This window comes from Lissotriton helveticus, chromosome 2_1 (genome assembly GCF_964261635.1).
Source record: "Lissotriton helveticus chromosome 2_1, aLisHel1.1, whole genome shotgun sequence".
Classification (NCBI taxonomy): Eukaryota; Metazoa; Chordata; class Amphibia; order Caudata; family Salamandridae; genus Lissotriton; species Lissotriton helveticus.
Genome location: NC_136059.1, coordinates 1135144091 through 1135162543, shown reverse-complemented (window position 1 = coordinate 1135162543; position 18453 = coordinate 1135144091). Strand labels below are relative to the sequence as shown.

At 42.9% G+C, this 18453-nt stretch overlaps 1 protein-coding gene across 1 annotated transcript in view; it reads left to right on the top strand.

The window, feature by feature from the left end:
* Nucleotides 1-18453, top strand: part of CNTLN (centlein) — a 1434305-nt gene that overhangs the window by 1170093 nt on the left and 245759 nt on the right. The window contains exons 22-23 of the mRNA XM_078675976.1: nt 767-893; nt 14630-14767. Of these exons, the coding sequence (XP_078532102.1) occupies nt 767-893; nt 14630-14767 (265 nt within the window). The remainder of the gene's footprint in view (nt 1-766; nt 894-14629; nt 14768-18453) is intronic.

The following is an 18453-nucleotide window of genomic DNA, read 5'->3' as shown; positions in this document are numbered from 1 at the left end:
GATGATACTTTTTCTAAAGTGTTTTGCAGCATTCAGCAATATGAAAAGGAGAATTTTTTTAACAAGATTTGTTTAAACTAAGTAATCATAAATTTGCAGTTATTAATATTCGACTGCTATTGTCTGAAATCGTATTATGTTTCTTCTGTCCAGTTTACGCTCAAAAGTATGTTTAAGGGAAGAATATAGGGAATGTGTGTGTATATATACATATATATTGATTCGCAGTCTCGCTTTATTAATAGTTCGTTTTATACGAGATTTGTTTTTAATGGGTTAATTATCTTGCTAGCTAGTGCACATTTTCTAACGTGTTTTCCAAAATGATACATTAGAAATTAATGAAAGCAAATGACAAAGCAGAAATGGCCAGAAGAAGCCTGCAGTGACCAATACGCTGTCTATCTTCCCAGCGAATTCATAATTGTAGAAATTGCTTTTGTTTGTTTCTATATCTGTTTCTTTTAGTAAGCAATATGAAATACTATTGAAAATTGAAAATCATTCACATTTCGCACCGTTTTCATTTAGTTAGTGCATACTAATCTACACGTTTGAAATCAGTGTACAGTTGTGGGTACAGACCTGGGTGCTTATGTGTAACAAGTGCTACTGAAACTATTTTTCTGTTATTGAAGCTTGAACCCTGCAAGAAACATGTTTAGCTGTCACGGTGTGTAATTTTGCAAAGTGGTAAATGGATTTTATTCCACACTGCTATAAATGCCGCTTGACATATCTCTTTATCACACACACGCTCTTCAAGGGTTACTCGAATGGAGAGGGATGTCAACATGAAAAGGCACTTGATAGAAGATTTGAAATCTCGGCTCAAAGCAAATGAAGAAAGTGCTAAGCCTTGTAAGGAAATGATAGAAAATCTTGAAAGAAAGGTACGTTGGATTTTTTTATACAGTTTTACCCGTTGTAACAAAACCCTCTGTGTGCCAGACCGAGAACCATATAAATGCCTGAATAGTGTGTGGTGTTCACTGACTTTACAATACGATATGCTTCATAAAGAGAGGACACGAGAAAGCAGATGTCCCCAAATATAAAATGATGTTCCCTACCTTTATATATTTTTTCAGACATCACTTGCCCAAATACTGTCCTTAACAATGTGTTTTCATGCAGCATTGCTCATGTGTTTCAACAATTCTGGTATTCAAGTTGTTTGTGACTTTCACTGGAAGTCGATAAATGCAGGATAAAAGAGCAAGTTGTACAACAGTATACAAATAAATACAGATTTCAAGAAGAAAAAAACAGGGTAACAGCAAATGATATAAGAGGACCAATGGAAAATGAATGCATTCTTTGGCCTTCCTCACGTTATCACGAAGAAACATTCTTGAGGAAAGGTAATCGCGCCATCTGTATAGTTGGACAGGCAAATAAGTCAGGAAATGTTGAAAATCATGTTGACATAGTGGACAAGAATAATAAGGGACGTCTTTTTTTCCCTCCAATTTTCCTAAAATACACTGTGTTTGCAGATTCCTTGTTCTTAATATAATAAAGAAGTTGTCTAATGTATGGTTTTCTAGTGCAACCATAGGCAACTTTTAAAGCATGCTGTTTCCGCTACTCTTGAGCAGTTAAGATACAGCGATAGAGGAAGTGCTGGGAGGAGTATTGAGTGAGATATGACTGAGGTACTTGGAAGCATTGATGGACTGGTGAACCAACAGTGCTGTAGCTGACAATGGATGAGGCTCAGCACACTTCACTTCTGGAGTCTGTGATTTTTATTTGAGCAGAAGTATCAGTAATTAGAAGGAGATTAGCCAAGCTTTTGTCTGAAACTGCCCAAAGTTTTTGCAAGAGCTTTTTGCCAGTTCCTCTCCATGTGCCGCCATTTTAAGTTGCTCTTGATAAAGTGGGATTCCTTTGGACTATTAGTCTCAGAGGGGACAGTTGTAATTGGGTGTACTAAAGTGGCAAAAATGAAGGCAGCGTTTTGGTAGAAATAAAAAAGATCAATGTATTGAGAGCTGTGGGAGAGGTAGTCGTGTTACGTTTTTGGGGACTTTCCCATGATCGCGACCCAACATACCGTCCTCGGGCAAGCGCATGTATGTAGCAACGTAGCTTGCGGGGGAGGGGGGGAACAGACAAGTTATGATCCACATCTCTCTCAACTTACTTTATAGAGAAGGTTTGTTAGACATGGGACAGATGCTACCAGAGACACAGTTATTTTGATTTTTTGCTGTGAGTTGAGGGTACCCTTTCGTCCCATATGCACACAAGAAATCCACACTGTTATTTTTAGGCTTTATTTAAAGTCGATTTTATTGCAGTTCAAATGCAACAGCATTGTCATAGGTATCAAACAATTGAAGCAAAAAGGAAAACACAGTATGAAACATTTTAAAAACCGACAACATGGTACATTTTGAGAATTTCTACATGCCTAATCTTAGTATGAAACGTTTTTTGTTTTATAAAAATCCAATATTTAGATGTCATCTCACATGCATACCTGAACTTAATTTCTTTTTCAGTCCAAAACCTGTCTCCAAACGAAAACCAAGTGGTTATGGGTAATAACAGCCCTGCTAGACTCCATCCACCTGGTTGACAAAACCTTAGAAAAACAACCCTGGTGCCAACATTTCATTAACCACTGTAACAATAAATGTTACAGACTGGCAGAGATTCCAAAAAATAAAAACATAATTACACTTTTTGAATTAAAGAACAATTACATTTATTTCTGGAATAGATCAGTACAATGTCAATTTTATTAGTTCATTTTCATCTTGCAAGTTTGTATCTTTACACACGTAACATTACTTCCAAAAATTCAATGTTGGTTGTTTAAATGTTATTGATGTAGCACAGACAAATAATTTCAAATGTCAATAGTCCTATTCAATTCATATTAAGTGCAATAATTGGTTTCTTTGATGTTGCACAGCGGATGCGTCTGGTGGGATCCCATAATTTCAAAAAACAACACTGAATTTCGGAAGTAATTCCACATACATAAAGGTACAAACTTACAAAATGAAGAACTAATGAAATTAATATTGTACTGATATTTTCTAGTTATAAAGGTAATTGTTCTTTAATTCATTAAGTGTTATGTTTTTCTTTTTTGGACTCTCCACCAATTTGTAACATTTACTGTTACATTGGTTCATGAAACTGTCTTCAAACTAGGCAGAATTACGTTTCTGTAGCAAAATAGTTATGCAACGATGACATTGGCCTAGTCTCATAAAGAACTGCTATGCTGTCTGCTTGTCCAGTAGTCCGAAGCATCACTCGCTCTCCTACGGGCTGCGAACTATCAATTGATACCATTGATATTGTTTAATTCGAGAAAAATCTACTTTGTGATTCATTATGTCAGGTGTGAGAATTCATTTACATAGCTATGTTAGAACCACATGCCTGTCCTTTAAACATCAAAAAATCCAACTAATTTAGAAATATATAAACTAGAAGCATACTGTCAGAATATATAAACCTAGTACATATGGTGATAACATGCACAAATCCATATGAGCTAATAAATGAACTCCATGAACATTGGCTTATATGGTCTGAGGCCTCGCTGAACAGAGGCACTTTTAAATGCACTGCATAATGGGCTCCTGATATGCCTAGAAGGCAAACCACATGACAGTATGTTTATGCTACTAATCAGGCCAAGACACATGACTCAAAGAGCTTTTGGAGTCATATAACTAGGTTGTATACAGGAGGAGACACAACATCAGTCATTGCAATTCAAGTTGTTGACATGACATCTTGTATATTGACACCGTATTATGGTGCTTCTGCCTGCAACATAACTCACACAACAATCCCACTGTTCAGGTAACTGAAAAGATGGTTGCCAATACCCTCAGGTGCTCCACCCTCATGTATGCCCGGCCTACATGGAGTGCCAATTAATGTCTTCAAGGCCCTATTGATCTTTTGGTCTCGACTAACAATCCTTTTTAGGTCGAGCAGACGTACTCTCAATGCGTGAGCATTGAGAGTGTCTGCTTCAGACCTAATGTTACCCGTCTGTCGTTTTGAGGACAGCAATCTGACACGAGCGTTTCCATCGCAGTTTTCACCGCGGGAGCGCGCGTCAGACCCGCGCATGCGCAGAGTACCCGCGCATGCGCAGAGTAACTCACTCACAGCCCTTGCTCACACAGACGCAGGCAGCCCCCACCCCTCTGCATGCACGCACGTACACACAGGCGAGCGCATGCACACACATACAGGCACACATACAGGCACACGGCACACAGACACTCGCTCACACACACACACCCCCCTCCCCCACAGTCACACACACGCACTCCAAGACACATACACACACGCACGCACGCACACACACATACACAGCCCGCCCCCCACTCGCACGCGCACATGCTCCCCCCCCACCCCGCTCAGCAACCCACTCACCGGCTTCCTTCGTGTGGCGGCTCTCAGCTGCAGGGGCCAGCAGCAGGACTCTTCTTCCCTCCTTCGGCACCGGGGCGCAGGGTAGGCTCCTGCCTGCTCCGGTGCTCCAAACACGGCTCCAATCGCGGCTCTTCCGTGGGAGGCGGGGTAGGCTCCCGCCCTCCTACTTCCTGTTTCCTGTTGTCGCGCCGGCCTGCCTGACTTCCTGATCGCAGGCCGGCAGCGTCACGGCGGCGATTAGCGGTATTTATTTATTTAGTTATTTATGCATTTTTATATAGCGCGGACTTTACCCGAAGGCGGTATTTATTTATTTATGTATTTATGCATTTTTATATAGCGCGGACTTTACCCGAAGGCGGTATTTTTTCTAAGAGTGGTTCTGCTTGCACCGTCTCCTACTATGAAGAATGGTGCAAATTTTCTAATTTCCGTCTCAGGCCTTACTATACTTATTGAAACCGTTACCTAAAGACTTGAATTTGAATGGGGGTTTTCTGAGCTGCTTATTTTTACTTTTTATGGACTATGTTTTGTGAAGAATTCCACCCAGCATAAGAAAATACCGTCCGCTGCTAAGCCTGCCTAACCTGAAATTTCAGTGCTTTTAAAATTGTTTCTGTGAGAGCGGACTTGGCTGTAAGAATATCCGGATATGAGATCAAATTGTCGGTAGACTGCACTGCCCAGCACACAAATGTACTGTAAGTAATTTCTATAAGGTTTCATCTAGTGTCGATCAATCATCCCATGCGAAAAGGTCTGGAGTAGGAGAGCTCAGAACTGTCACAGGAAAGGCAAACAATGGCAAGCGAATAATAATGTGCTGCACCGGAGACCTTGCAGGAAGACATGCTTGAGTGTTTGCAGCAGCGATGTGCCCCAACATTTCCTTGGCCATAGCAGCAGCAACCACCAACATGCAGTGAATCAGAGTGAAGGAAGATCCAGTTGGACTTAGCAAGGTGCGACTGCACAAGCACATGGACAGGGCAGAAATCTAAAATGTTTTGCGGATGAGCTGAGTGACCAGGGCTAGGCTGAGATTTATAAAGTGAATGCACACAGGGCAGCATACTTAATGAGGGAAAAAATGTTGCAAAAGGAGAATACAAATAGACATCTGATTTCCCGACTGTAGTTGGGTTTATAGCTGTAGAATTTCCTGGTCTGGTCTGTACTGTATGATGAATGTATGGCGAGCAGATGCACTGTACCCTTCTTTGTTATAGTATTCTGATCTATGTGCCATGCTGGTGAGGGGGCAAGCAGGGTGGGGAGGGGGATTTGTTTTGTTTTGTTTTATTTAAATCTGTCGTGCAGGTGCCTTTCTTATGATCCTTCTTGATTCTGGTTTGCTATTATTGTGTCTGACTCACAAACACACTGGGGCTGCTATGGACATCTGCTGAGGTGAACTGCTGTGTAGTTTAATGTAATCCAGAAACCTCTTGCCTGTTTATGGGAGTGTTCGGAGCATATTGTTCACGGATGGGCACCTGCAGAAAATTTGTAATCTGAAAATCTAAATTTTTTTTTTTTAAACCAATAAAAAAAAATGTTAAAACAAATAAACATCTGGCATAAAATCACAATAATGTAAATGGGTGACAGAATGGCTAGAAGCATAGCAAAAAGACATTGGCATTTTAAATGACAATGCCATTTATTTATATTTTAAAAACAAAAATAAAAGGCACTGCTATTTGCAATATCAATAGCTCTAACTCGCGTAAATGCGAGACCTATTGCATTGCAAATGCTTATTAAAGGTTAAACTCAGGAACTTTAAGGAGGCAGTGAAAACCTCCTTGAGTGGTGTAGATCCTCATATGGCTGGTATTTTTTTTAACCATTTGAAAATGTTTAATTATGATGAAAGAAAATGTTGGCTAAAAACGAATAATGAGGGTTCTTAGTACCAATTATATTATTTAATAAGTTATTCACATTGCTTAATGATATTACTCGTTTTATATTGAAATGATTTAAAATATTTGTGCAATAAACACCCCCCTCGCTCTCTACACCCCCCTCGCTCTCTACATCCCCTCTCTCCACATCCCCTCTCTCTACACCCCTCTCTCTACACCCCTCTCTACACCCACCCCTCTCTACACCCACCCCTCTACACCCACCCCTCTCTCTACACCCCTCTCTCTACAACTCTCTCTCTACACCCACCCCTCTCTCTACACCCACCCCTCTCTCTACACCCACCCCTCTCTCTACACCCCTCTCTCTCTACACCCCTCTCTCTCTACACCCCTCTCTCTCTCTACACCCCTCTCTCTGTCTACACCCCCGCTCTCTCTACACCCCCTCTCTCTCTACACCCCCTCTCTCTCTACACCCCCTCTCTCTACACCCCCTTCGCTCTCTAGCCCACTCTCTCTACAGCCCCCTCGCTCTCTACACCGCTCTCTCTACACCGCTCTCTACACCCCTCTCTCTACACCCCTCTCTCTACACCCTTCTCCCTACACCCCTCTCCCTACACCCCTCTCTCTACACCCCTCTCTACACCCCTCTCCCTACACCCCTCTCCCTACACCCCTCTCCCTACACCCCTCTCCCTACACCCCTCTCCCTACACTCCTCTCCCTCTACACCCCCCTCTCTCTACACCCCCCTCTCTCTACACCCCTCTCTCTCTACATCTCTCTCTATCTATCTATCTCCCTCACTCCATCTATCGCCCTCACTCCATCTATCGCCCTCACTCCATCTATCGCCCTCACTCCATCTATCGCCCTCACTCTATCTATCGCCCTCACTCTATCTATCGCCCTCACTCTATCTATCGCCCTCACTCTATCTATCGCCCTCACTCTATCTATCACGCTCACTCTATCACGCTCACTCTATCGTCCTCACTCTATCTATCGCCCTCACTCTTTCTATCGCCCTCACTCTTTCTATCGCCCTCACTCTTTCTATCGCCCTCACTCTTTCTATCGCCCTCACTCTATCTATCGCCCTCACTCTATCTATCGCCCTCACTCTATCTATCGCCCTCTCTATCTATCGCCCTCACTCTATATATCTATCGCCCTCACTCTACATATCTATCGCCCTCCCTCTTTCTGTCTATTGCCCTCACTCTATCTATCGCCCTCACTCTATCTATCGCCCTCACTCTATCTATCGCCCTCACTCTATCTATCGCCCTCTCTATCTATCGCCCTCTCTATCTATCGCCCTCACTCTATATATCTATCGCCCTCACTCTACATATCTATCGCCCTCCCTCTTTCTGTCTATTGCCCTCACTCTATCTATCGCCCTCACTCGATCTATCTATCGCCCTCACTCTATCTTTCTATCTATCGCCCTCACTCTATCTATCACGCTCACTCTATCACGCTCACTCTATCGTCCTCACTCTATCTATCGCCCTCACTCTTTCTATCGCCCTCACTCTTTCTATCGCCCTCACTCTTTCTATCGCCCTCACTCTATCTATCGCCCTCACTCTATCTATCGCCCTCACTCTATCGCCCTCACTCTATCTATCGCCCTCACTCTATCTATCGCCCTCACTCTATCTATCGCCCTCTCTATCTATCGCCCTCACTCTATATATCTATCGCCCTCACTCTACATATCTATCGCCCTCCCTCTTTCTGTCTATTGCCCTCACTCTATCTATCGCCCTCACTCTATCTATCGCCCTCACTCTATCGCCCTCACTCTATCTATCGCCCTCACTCTATATATCTATCGCCCTCACTCTACATATCTATCGCCCTCCCTCTTTCTGTCTATTGCCCTCACTCTATCTATCGCCCTCACTCGATCTATCTATCGCCCTCACTCTATCTTTCTATCTATCGCCCTCACTCCATATATCTATCGCCCTCACTCTATATATCTATCGCCCTCACTCTATCTATCTATCGCACTCCCTCTATCACATCACTCAGGGGCACCACAACATCACTCAGGGGCACCACAACATCACTCAGGGGCACCACAACATCACTATGCGCTACCACAGCATCACTAAACGCCACAGCATCACTCGTCGCCGCCACAGCATCACTCGTCGCCACCACAACATCACTCAGCGCCACCAGAGCATCAATCTGTGCAACCATTCAACAACAACTGGTTCAAATATGTTCTCTCAATATTTCAAGCTTTATTACAAATGTCACATAAAGATGTTAATATTTCACTTCTGGATTTTCGTCACAATAAAATAAACTGAACATAATCTTCACAAAAGGTATTTACAAAAGTTTAAACTATTGCCATTATAAATTACAATAACTTTTATTTAAGTATTAATTATTAAAAAAATAAAAGCCATTGCTATTTGTAATATCAATACATCTAAGTCACGTAAATTAAACACATATTGCATTACAAATGCTATAGGTGTCACATTTGCATAAGTTAAAACTATTGGAATTATAAATGACAAAGCTATTAATTTAGCTATTTTCAAAACCAACACGTCAATACAAAATTTGTCATTTACAATACCAATAGCTCAAACTTTCCTAATGCGAGACCTATTGCATTGCAAATGCTTGTTGCTTCTTGCTTCCAATTGGAAATCATGGCGGACTCCACCCTACACCTGATTTATACAAAAAAGGCCAGGCAGTGAGGGGCAGAGTCAAACCCAAGAACTGCAGAACCAATTGCTTTGTTGGACTGGGAGGCTAACAATTTAATAAAATGTAGCTACATCAATTAGAAGTGTGGGTGGAACAAGCCAATCCACTTTCAGTACTTAGAGCAGGTTGCAGGCAAGGTCGAGAGATCAAGGACAGCATTATCATCTTATGATTTCTAGCACAGAAAGCAGTGGTTACAGGAGTGGCAATGTCCGCGTGTCCTCGTTCAGCATGGCTTTTGACTGAGTTAATAGGAGATTGCTATGCGCAAAACTTGCCAATTTAGGAATTTTCCACACTGTGCTACAGGCCGTACAGCGATTACACTGAGGCTCATGAGTGAGGATCAAATTAGAAGACATCTTAATGATAAGTAGGAAAATAAACAGAAACCATGGTCTTAAGCAAAGGTGTGTCATTGCCAGCTTCTGTTGAATTTATAGACAGCTCACATGATAAATAGCCTAAGCACAGTCATAAATTGTACTCCATACTTGGAACACCTTCACATCCCATTAGTCCAAATACTCTAATGAGTCAGCCCTACTGGATGCCACCACTGTTTTGACTGCAGCACTCCCTCAACGCTTTACATGTCTACAATAACGACAGTCTGGTAGAGAAGCTCGATAACTCAAAAATACTCACTTATGAGCAAAACCAGGCAAATATCGTTGACATCTGGGGATCAATAAAATCGAGCAGACTACCACATACCAATAGGTGAGTTTTTGGCAACATTGGAGGGCGACTTTTCTCATGGACACTTCTAACCATTGATCCTCAACTTATAATTCTCCCCTGGTTCCTGAATGGATCCTGAAAACGTTTTTGTAGCAATGCTCCTGTGTGCCATTAGGTGGTGATGTGCGGCTCTGCGTTGGCTCACTATGGCCCCAGAAGTGAAGGTGCAGAGCCACATATAAGGGCCACCACTGCATGCTGGTATCACTTCCTTTCTTTCAGCACCTTTGAGCGAGAATCTGGCATTCCACTCTCAATTTAATCGGCCTTTTGAGAACTGCTGGAAAAAGAAAAAATCCAGTGTGCTAAGGAATCACTCCCTTTCCTAAGACCACATGTTTCAAAACGCAACTGTAGAAAGCAGAAGTCTGCCACAGACCTGCGCAAGGTGGTCTCTGGTGCTTGGGCTTAGGACAGGACTTGAAGTCCCCATGGTTGAAGTCCTACGGTAAGTCAAAATTGAAGTACAAATGCAAGCACAAGAAAGTGAAGCGGGACTCAACCTCATCTGTTAATCTCTATCCAAAGAGAAGGAGCTAGGTTGTCACAATGCCAGTCGGTCTTCTTTCAGCTCTCCGGTTGCAGAACCAGTCCCAAATTCAGCCCATGTTTCCTGGGCCAATTGCAACGCCACAAAAAAATTGGTACCATTAATGAGCCCGTGCTGCATATATTTGGTATTCTTCTGGCTACCTCTAGTGTGTCTTTGGGCCCAAAGGATCCATGGTAGCCTCCACTCTGGTTACTGCTAGCGGATCCATCCTCTATGCAATCTTGAGCCCTTTGGTCCAGTTATGAACCTGTACCGACTACAGTACAAACGTCCACCCTTGCTTAACGATCTACGCCATTCTCTTCCCTAGTGACTCCAGTACCGATGCTGTAAGGGGATCCAGTGCTTTTTCCGATGTCTGACAACGAACTCACCTCAGCCCAATCCCAATTGAAGCCACGCTATGAAATTACAAAAGCTAAACTGGTCGCCATGCAGCTGACTCTGATCCAGTGCAGCTCCCGGTGCGAATTTGACATCAGAGGTTCCACTGACTTTTTGGGTCGGATTCTGACCAAAGCTTACCACCACCTAGAGATGATGAAGACAGTGGTGATGATATGCCTCTCATTATGTCGATTATAATTTTTACATGAACTTAAGAGGGCAGTGGGCCTGATACTTCCCTTGATACTAGGTTGAATTTTCCATTTTGAACCCCAGAGGAAGAGCGTGCATCGTTCTCAGTAGTAGTCCGACAAGCAGCTGAGGTTTTGGACCAATAGCTGCCCTCTATTAAGACTAACACCAGTGTCCTTAGGGAAAACTTTTAGCCACCTCTTTGCCTCTTGCTCCATTTCAACAAGGCCCTCACTGATACCTTAATGGGCACTTTGTGAAAGGCCTGTTCTTGCCCAGCGGTGAATAGACAAGCGACCAGATGTCACAGATTGGTGCCTGATGATCCAGATTTTTTTTCGCTAAACATCCTACTGCAAAAAATCTGGTTGTTGAGGCTCCAACCGGCAGGGTGGACCACAATTAATTTCCCACAATTCCATTGGATAGGGAATCTATGAAGAGTGAAATGTTTAGAAAACAACTTTTCTTAGCGGCTAGCCTAGCATTAAGATCAGTCAATACAGTCTCCTTATTGGGTCTGGTATATGCTTATCCTCTGGGACATGACCAGCAAGATCTTGCTGGCGGATCTGGGAAACCTTAAGGCTCATTGACACTTCTGTGGCGCTCCGCCGGCATCCATGTGTGCGCTCCACAGGATTTTCTCGAGATGTACAGGCCTTTCTCATGGATGTGCCTTTCAGTGGGTTCACCTGTTTAGCCAAATATCCGATTCTGCCCTGAAACATTTGAGCGAAAGTAGGGCCATGGCACACTCCATGGATTTGTTGTCCCCTTCCAACCAGTTTCCTCACCAGTTTTGGAAATTCTGAGTTTGGAGCTGGTGTATGGGCAAAATCAGTCTCACGAGCGGCTGCTGCAATCACTCTAGTTCTTTTGAGGCTGGCACATTGACTCTGACAGGCATTGTGCAGACAGAGACGGGCATCAGTCCTCCCAGCCCCCTTACCCTGTGGCAACAGCCACCAAGCTGCGTTAGCTTGTGATTAGTGGTGCACAACCACCGTAAGGGAGGCAGGATCCAGCGCTTTCTCTAAGGGTGGCGATCCATCAAGTCCAATGGGTGAGTCCTTCAAATCCCGTCAACATGGCTATGCCCCGTTATTTCTTTATGCTCAGCCAAATCTTTCTTCCATATCAGAGTGAATCGCAGTGGAACATATGTCTGTTCTGTTGCAAATGTTACTTTCCAAAAGAGCTATCAATGGTCATTTGGAGTCGTAAATAGAAGAGGGTTGTTACTTTCACTGTTTCCTGACAGGAGAAGGTTTCGGCCCATTTTAGACTTTAGAACTCTGAATGCCTTCCTGCGGAAGGGCAAATTCAAAATGTTCACACTGGCCTAGATCCTGGCTGCCCTGGACTCAGCGGCTCCTTGGCCCTCCAAGATGCATGTTTCCATATAACCTCCCAATAGTCCCACAGTCGTTATCTGCAGTTTAAGGTAGGCCATGAATATTTTCAGGTTACCATGCACTGCTTTGGCCTCACCAGCTCCCCTTGGGAAGTCAGAAAAATAATAGCAGTGATCGGTTGACATCTTTAGAGGTTGGGACTACCAGTTTTCCTTTACCTCGGTATTGGCTATTAAAAGCAGCCTTATCACAGTCAGTTGTATACCACCTCCAGATGAGAGTGAAACCCCAGCCATTGTTGGGGTTCATGATCAATCACCCAAAGTCACACCGACTCCTTTACAGAGGGATCATTGGGGCTGTCCTGAATACAGTACAGTTCAGGGTCCTCACTCCGTTACAAAGAGTCTAGGAAATTCGAGCTTTGATCCCGATAACCCAACCACAGACAGGATCTTGATGAGAGCAGTTCTGGGTCTTCTTGGTCTTTTAGCTTTTTGCATCCTCATTGTCTACTACGCCAGGTGGTACATGTGGGCTTTTCAATGGAATCTGAAGTTCCAGTGGGCTCAGCACCAAGGAACCCCTTTAATTACCATTCAAATTTTGAAGAAGACTGCACATGATCTGCAATACTGGCAATTCAACCACAATTGGACCAGTGGCAGGCCTCTCTCCTTTTCCCACCCAGAGTTGACAGTGGTGACAGACATGTCGCAGCTGAGTTAGGGCGGTCACCTATGGGAGGTGGAGACCGGAGAACTCTGGTTTCCGTTGGATGCCTGGCTCCAAATTAACTTGCTTGTGTTGCGAGCCATTTGTTTTTTCCTTGAAGGCCTACCTACCATCCCTCAAAGGGAGGCTGGAGCAGGTTCTCACGGACAACACGACCCCGCCATATGCTATTTCGTCAAACAGGGCAGAGTGGGATCCTGGTCCCTGTGTGCCACTGGAGGTGGTTGGAGAGTCATGGCATCTTCCTGAGCGCTAACCACCAGGCAGGGTCCTGAATGCCAGAGCAGGCCAGCTCAGCAATCGACATCAGGAACACTACGAATAGCGGGTTTTCCCAAGGTGGCTCATGGCAACTACATGGCTAGATGTTCTTGACGCTGTTGCGAATGCACGCTGTCAAAAGTCTTGCTTGTTGGAGTTTTCATGAGAACACTCGCTAAGAGATGCGCTCCAACGAGTATGGAACTCTGGCCTCACAGACACTTTCCTGCCTCTGCCTCTCCTTTCCTTTAAGATTTCACTCCACTAGAAAAGGATAGATCTACTCAGGTGGGTGCTCTCAGTATGCACATCCATCCAGAGTTGGGAACATTTCTCCATAGGCTTTCCCTGCCCTACATAACTGTCAGTCCTTTCGCCCGTTGGAAGGAATTTCCAATGCCCTCCCTCCCCTTCCATATTTTTCACCACTTCACTCAACTTCTCATACTTTGAGTTGAGTATGGAATGCGATTCTATACATTTTAAACCACAGATGTTAGTTTTCATATGTTTTTGTGATAAATCTTAGACCCACAAAGCCGACCGGCCCTTCTACACTTGTGGTGCTCTATATTTGTTTAAACACAGCAAAAGTGATCCTCTGCTGCAACATTTCCTGGAGTGCAGAACACGTATGTAGCTCTCTTTTTGTTTATTATGACCGCCTGACTACCTGGGATAGACACCACTGTTCTTAATATACTGTTGGTTTGGTGTTTTCACCTCGTGATACCACTGAGACCACAAACTAATGAATATAATTGCAGAGCTCATGTGGGCTGTTTTTGCCCACACAAGCAGTTCCTGCTTGTCTCCCTGAATTGTTTCTATCTTTTTTGCATTTTAACTCCAATGTAAGTAGTACTGTATTGTGGCCAATCTCTTCCTTTGCTCATGAAAGGCCCCTCATATACTATAATTCATGATTTAGATCATCAAGGTCAGTAGCTAACCTATTAAGGTGGGGTTGCCTCAATTGATTCTGCCATCTTGTGAAGGAAAACATATGTTGAAGAGGAGCTGTCCACACAGTAGGATCTATTACAGTGATCATAAAAACCGTCTGCATTGGAGTGGAGACGTCCAGACAGTAGAGCCTATCGCCATGATTATAAAGACTGTCTGCTTGTGATTGCCACTTTAGAGTCTAGCTTTGGGTCTGGAAAAGGGAGACCTGCAGCTCTTGGATGTACCTCTCATTGAAGCAGCCACCTTGTAGCTGTTTTGGTCAACTGTCCTGATTTTTAAAGGAAAGCAAATTAAATGCTGTCAAGGAACTTGAATTCAAATATTCTCTGCCTAAAGAATCATTTTTTGACTGACTGTTTAACCAAGTTTCTATTTTTCGTTAGGTAAAGGCTTTGACTGAAGAGGGCTTGATCAAGAAAACATCAGTTGATTCGCTCAAGCAGAGGCTTAATGTAGCCACAAGAGAGAAGTCTCATTATGAACAGCTGTATTACAAAGTTAAAGACCACTTGGAGAAAAAGGTACAAAAAATTAACGTTTGATGTCTTTTTTTCTGAACGTTTACTTTTTTCTTAGATTAAAAAAACATGATTGTCATTATTTGCATTTTTCTTAGAGCTCAAAATGGTGCCTTAAAAACTCTCTTGAGGCCCAACAAATACATTTAACTGTAAAAATGAAAACAGTTGTTAACCCAGATAAATAAAGTAATGCAGAAATCAGGAGTCACATAAATCCACAACTGAAGCTAGTCAGTGCCTGCCCACAAAAGTGTAGAATCCACCCATTAAAGAGCAGAATGGCCAGGCAATGTGTGCTCTAAAAGGAAAGTATTTTTTATCAGGCGTGTTCTAACAACTTTAAAGACTGGGTGATCACTCAAGGCTTTTTGAAGAGTAGTTAATAATTTGAGCTATGAGCTTTAGGATTATGTCTTCACTGCGCTCAAATCAGATTTTGCCATTTACTACTTTTGATCAATGCAAGTGCAGAGATGTTTAAATGGAGCTTAGAAATCACTTATCGCAAATAAATGGGCAGCAGAACAACTTTGTCCCGTTTTTCATATCAAGCTCAGTTTGCTGGCCTGAATTTGAAGATCCATGCTCTTTAATCTCAGCGGCCAAAAAACCCTTAATGTCTCAGCTTTGAATCTGTTTTAAATCGTTTGAAGTTTGCTAGGCCTTGACTTAATCATTAAAATATGCTGCCTTGCTGCAAACGAGAAAACTACTAACTGCTCCTGAAGTGTCTAATTGCCCCTGTTCTAGAAGAGTGCACATTTCTGAGAGGAAATAAAGATGGCCGTCTGCTACTTGTCACTGGGTATTCCTGAGCTTTGAATTAGATTCTGCTTTGCAAAGCCACAGAGGTGTTTTAACTGATTTTTTCAAGGAAAATAGCCATGCTGTAATTCCACAATTTGAAAGAGACGTGCAGTGGTGCAGGCAATGAGAAATACGTCTGTTTTATCACCATTAAAGCAATGCCTATTGTACTGCATTCATTGGTAGAGACCACACTCTCCGATTGCCTTGGCTGGAGAAAAAGGATACATTAATTCAGAAATAAAAAGCTGATCCTTATGTTAGTCCACAGTCACTCAACCAATCTTTTGGGTCCCTGCTGGAGAAGCATGATGATTTCTATTGCGTGTATGCAAGTTCCTGATTAGACAATTAGTTAAAATGCCTTAGAGCACAATGTTGAAGACTAGAGATGCATCTAATGAGATCAGAACTGTGGGTCTCACTCATTTCTCAGCCATGGTAGCTTGCCTCTTATATTTATCAATACAGTGTCTGGGTCCCTATGAGTGTGAAATGCTCAGAGAAGGCACGATCTTCCAAGTGTTGCTGTAGTTGACCTTTGACATCTGCTTTAGTGGTTTTCGGCCTATGAGACCTAATTTAGCTGTTTTTCAAAAAGGTACCAGAGACCTGTTTAAGGCTTTCTTTTTGTGATAGGCCTTTACATAACGTTGTCTAGTACAAACATTTCACTCTACCTTTAAACTGGGCTGCTGGTATATTCATTACCAGCCTAGAGTATTGCTTTTGCCTTTTCAGTAAAATCACAAATGAGTGATTGAGCAAATGTGGAAAATTGATGGTCGAAAGTTGAAGGCTCATAGGACAATACAATGTGGACTGGTGATATTATGCAATTTTAGCATGAGTACCATAAATTCTATTGATGAAATCCTCCAGGGAGTTGCATATCTCAATAGTCTGATTAATTGTATCCTCCACTTCTAAAGGGTAGGATACATTGATAAGAAAATCATAATTGCCGGCTGGCTATGGATTTGTGATTCCCGAGTTTTGGTAACATGATGTTGCACTTTGCTAGCATTATTGCTTTACAGCTTTATCTTACTCAAATAGGGATTTTTTTGCCACTTCGATTAGTGTTGCCAGCTTTAGTAGAGACCACAGATTCTCCAGTATTGGATCTTTAATAGATTAACAAGTTTGAGTCATCCCCGTTATAAAGGTAGGAGTCTCACAGTAATTTTTTAAGTAAGCAGTAAAATGCAAGATTGAGCTTTAAAATCACTTTGTTAATCTATTCATAGCATTTACAAAAAAAAAACTTCAGTCAATTAGGAAACAGGAAAAACAGTGCCACTCCCCTCAGGGGCGACCACACCTCCGATTTCTTACCACATGTTGTGTGGAAGGAGCTTCCCTGACCGTTGCTCAGTTTTTTTCCGCAGATAGGTTTTTCTTACATTTGAAACCCAATTTGACCCTCTACTTCTAAAATATCAACCTGGCTCACTCCATGGTGATTATTCCTAAAAGAAAGTTTGATATATTCTCCTGATTTGCAGCTTCTGTGAGAAATGGAGATTACATTCTGAAAACCATGGGAGTGTATTTATTGTCTTCATCCCAGGCAGAAGACCAAGGAATGCAAGATCGCGCCTTCTTTGCTAGGATGCTGAAGAACAGAAAATGTAGATGATTGGTACTAAAGATTAAGTCCAACGAGACACCATCATCAGAAGAGGAGGTAGGCATGGCAAAAAGCTCCAAAAAGTTCCGCAAGAGTGACCGTTCTTCTGAACATACCCCTAAACATACCTCCCAAGGAAGAGTGTTCTATGATCTGACTAGGTAAAGACACAAGGCCAAAGAGGTGACATCACGTAGACCTTGAAGCTCTGCCTCAGACATTCTGGAACGCCCAAAATAAAAAGAGGTATCTTCAGGACTACTAAGACCACAATATGTACCTTCCTCACCATGTCGGAAGGTTCGATCTCCCAACCCATCCAAGTCTAAATCTTAATGACAGTCAAAAGATCCATCATCAACGACACAGCTGATAAAAAATAATCGATAAGTCACATAAAGACAGTGTTCCGAGAGCTTTCATTAAGCCCACTACATCGTCATTGGCAACACCAGCTCTGTTGCCAGTAAACCCATCATCGACACAAAAAAAACTTTGGTTATCAAAACCACAGTTGATGAATCCTTCCAAGGTTATCCTAATAAGGTATTCTGGTGCCTGTTTTACCACGGTGCACATCACCCAGGAGAGTCTCACCATTCCCACCAAGGCACTTACTGGAGACAGAATTTTCACACAATGAGGGTCCCTTTTCTACCCAACTAAATGTTAAATAGCAGAAGGACAATGATAAAGAGCAATAATTTGAAGGAGAATACTCTTTCCCTAACAAGCTACTTCTCTGCCAGGAACTCTAAACCAAGGGAGGTGAGTCCTCCTAAGAGCAATATGAAAATGAGCCCTTTGAAAAGAGGAGTCCATGATGCAAGTACCCAGAGCATTAGTTAAGGACTCGATGATTAGTATGAGAGGTTCCCAGAACAATCCACTCGACCATCATCACCAAGGGCTCAGCCTCATGTTCATTCATCAACACCTCGAGCACCGAAAATCATTCCTTTTCTAGGCAGTCCTAGAAGGTCACCGAAATCTGTTGCTCCTCCTCCTTGAAGGCCCATTGTTCCCACCCCCACACACACAAGGATATGTGTTTTGATGAAGACCAGGAGGAGGTTGAGATTCCTGACGACACTCCACAGGATGTAAGTTCTGAGTAGAATGATTATGTGGCACCATTATTTGCGCTCCCTGCTTCAACCGCACCAAATTCTTCATCTGATGACCTCAGAGGATTTCATGCATTGCTTGAGAGCATGGAAGAGGTCTAACCTACCTTTACCTATGA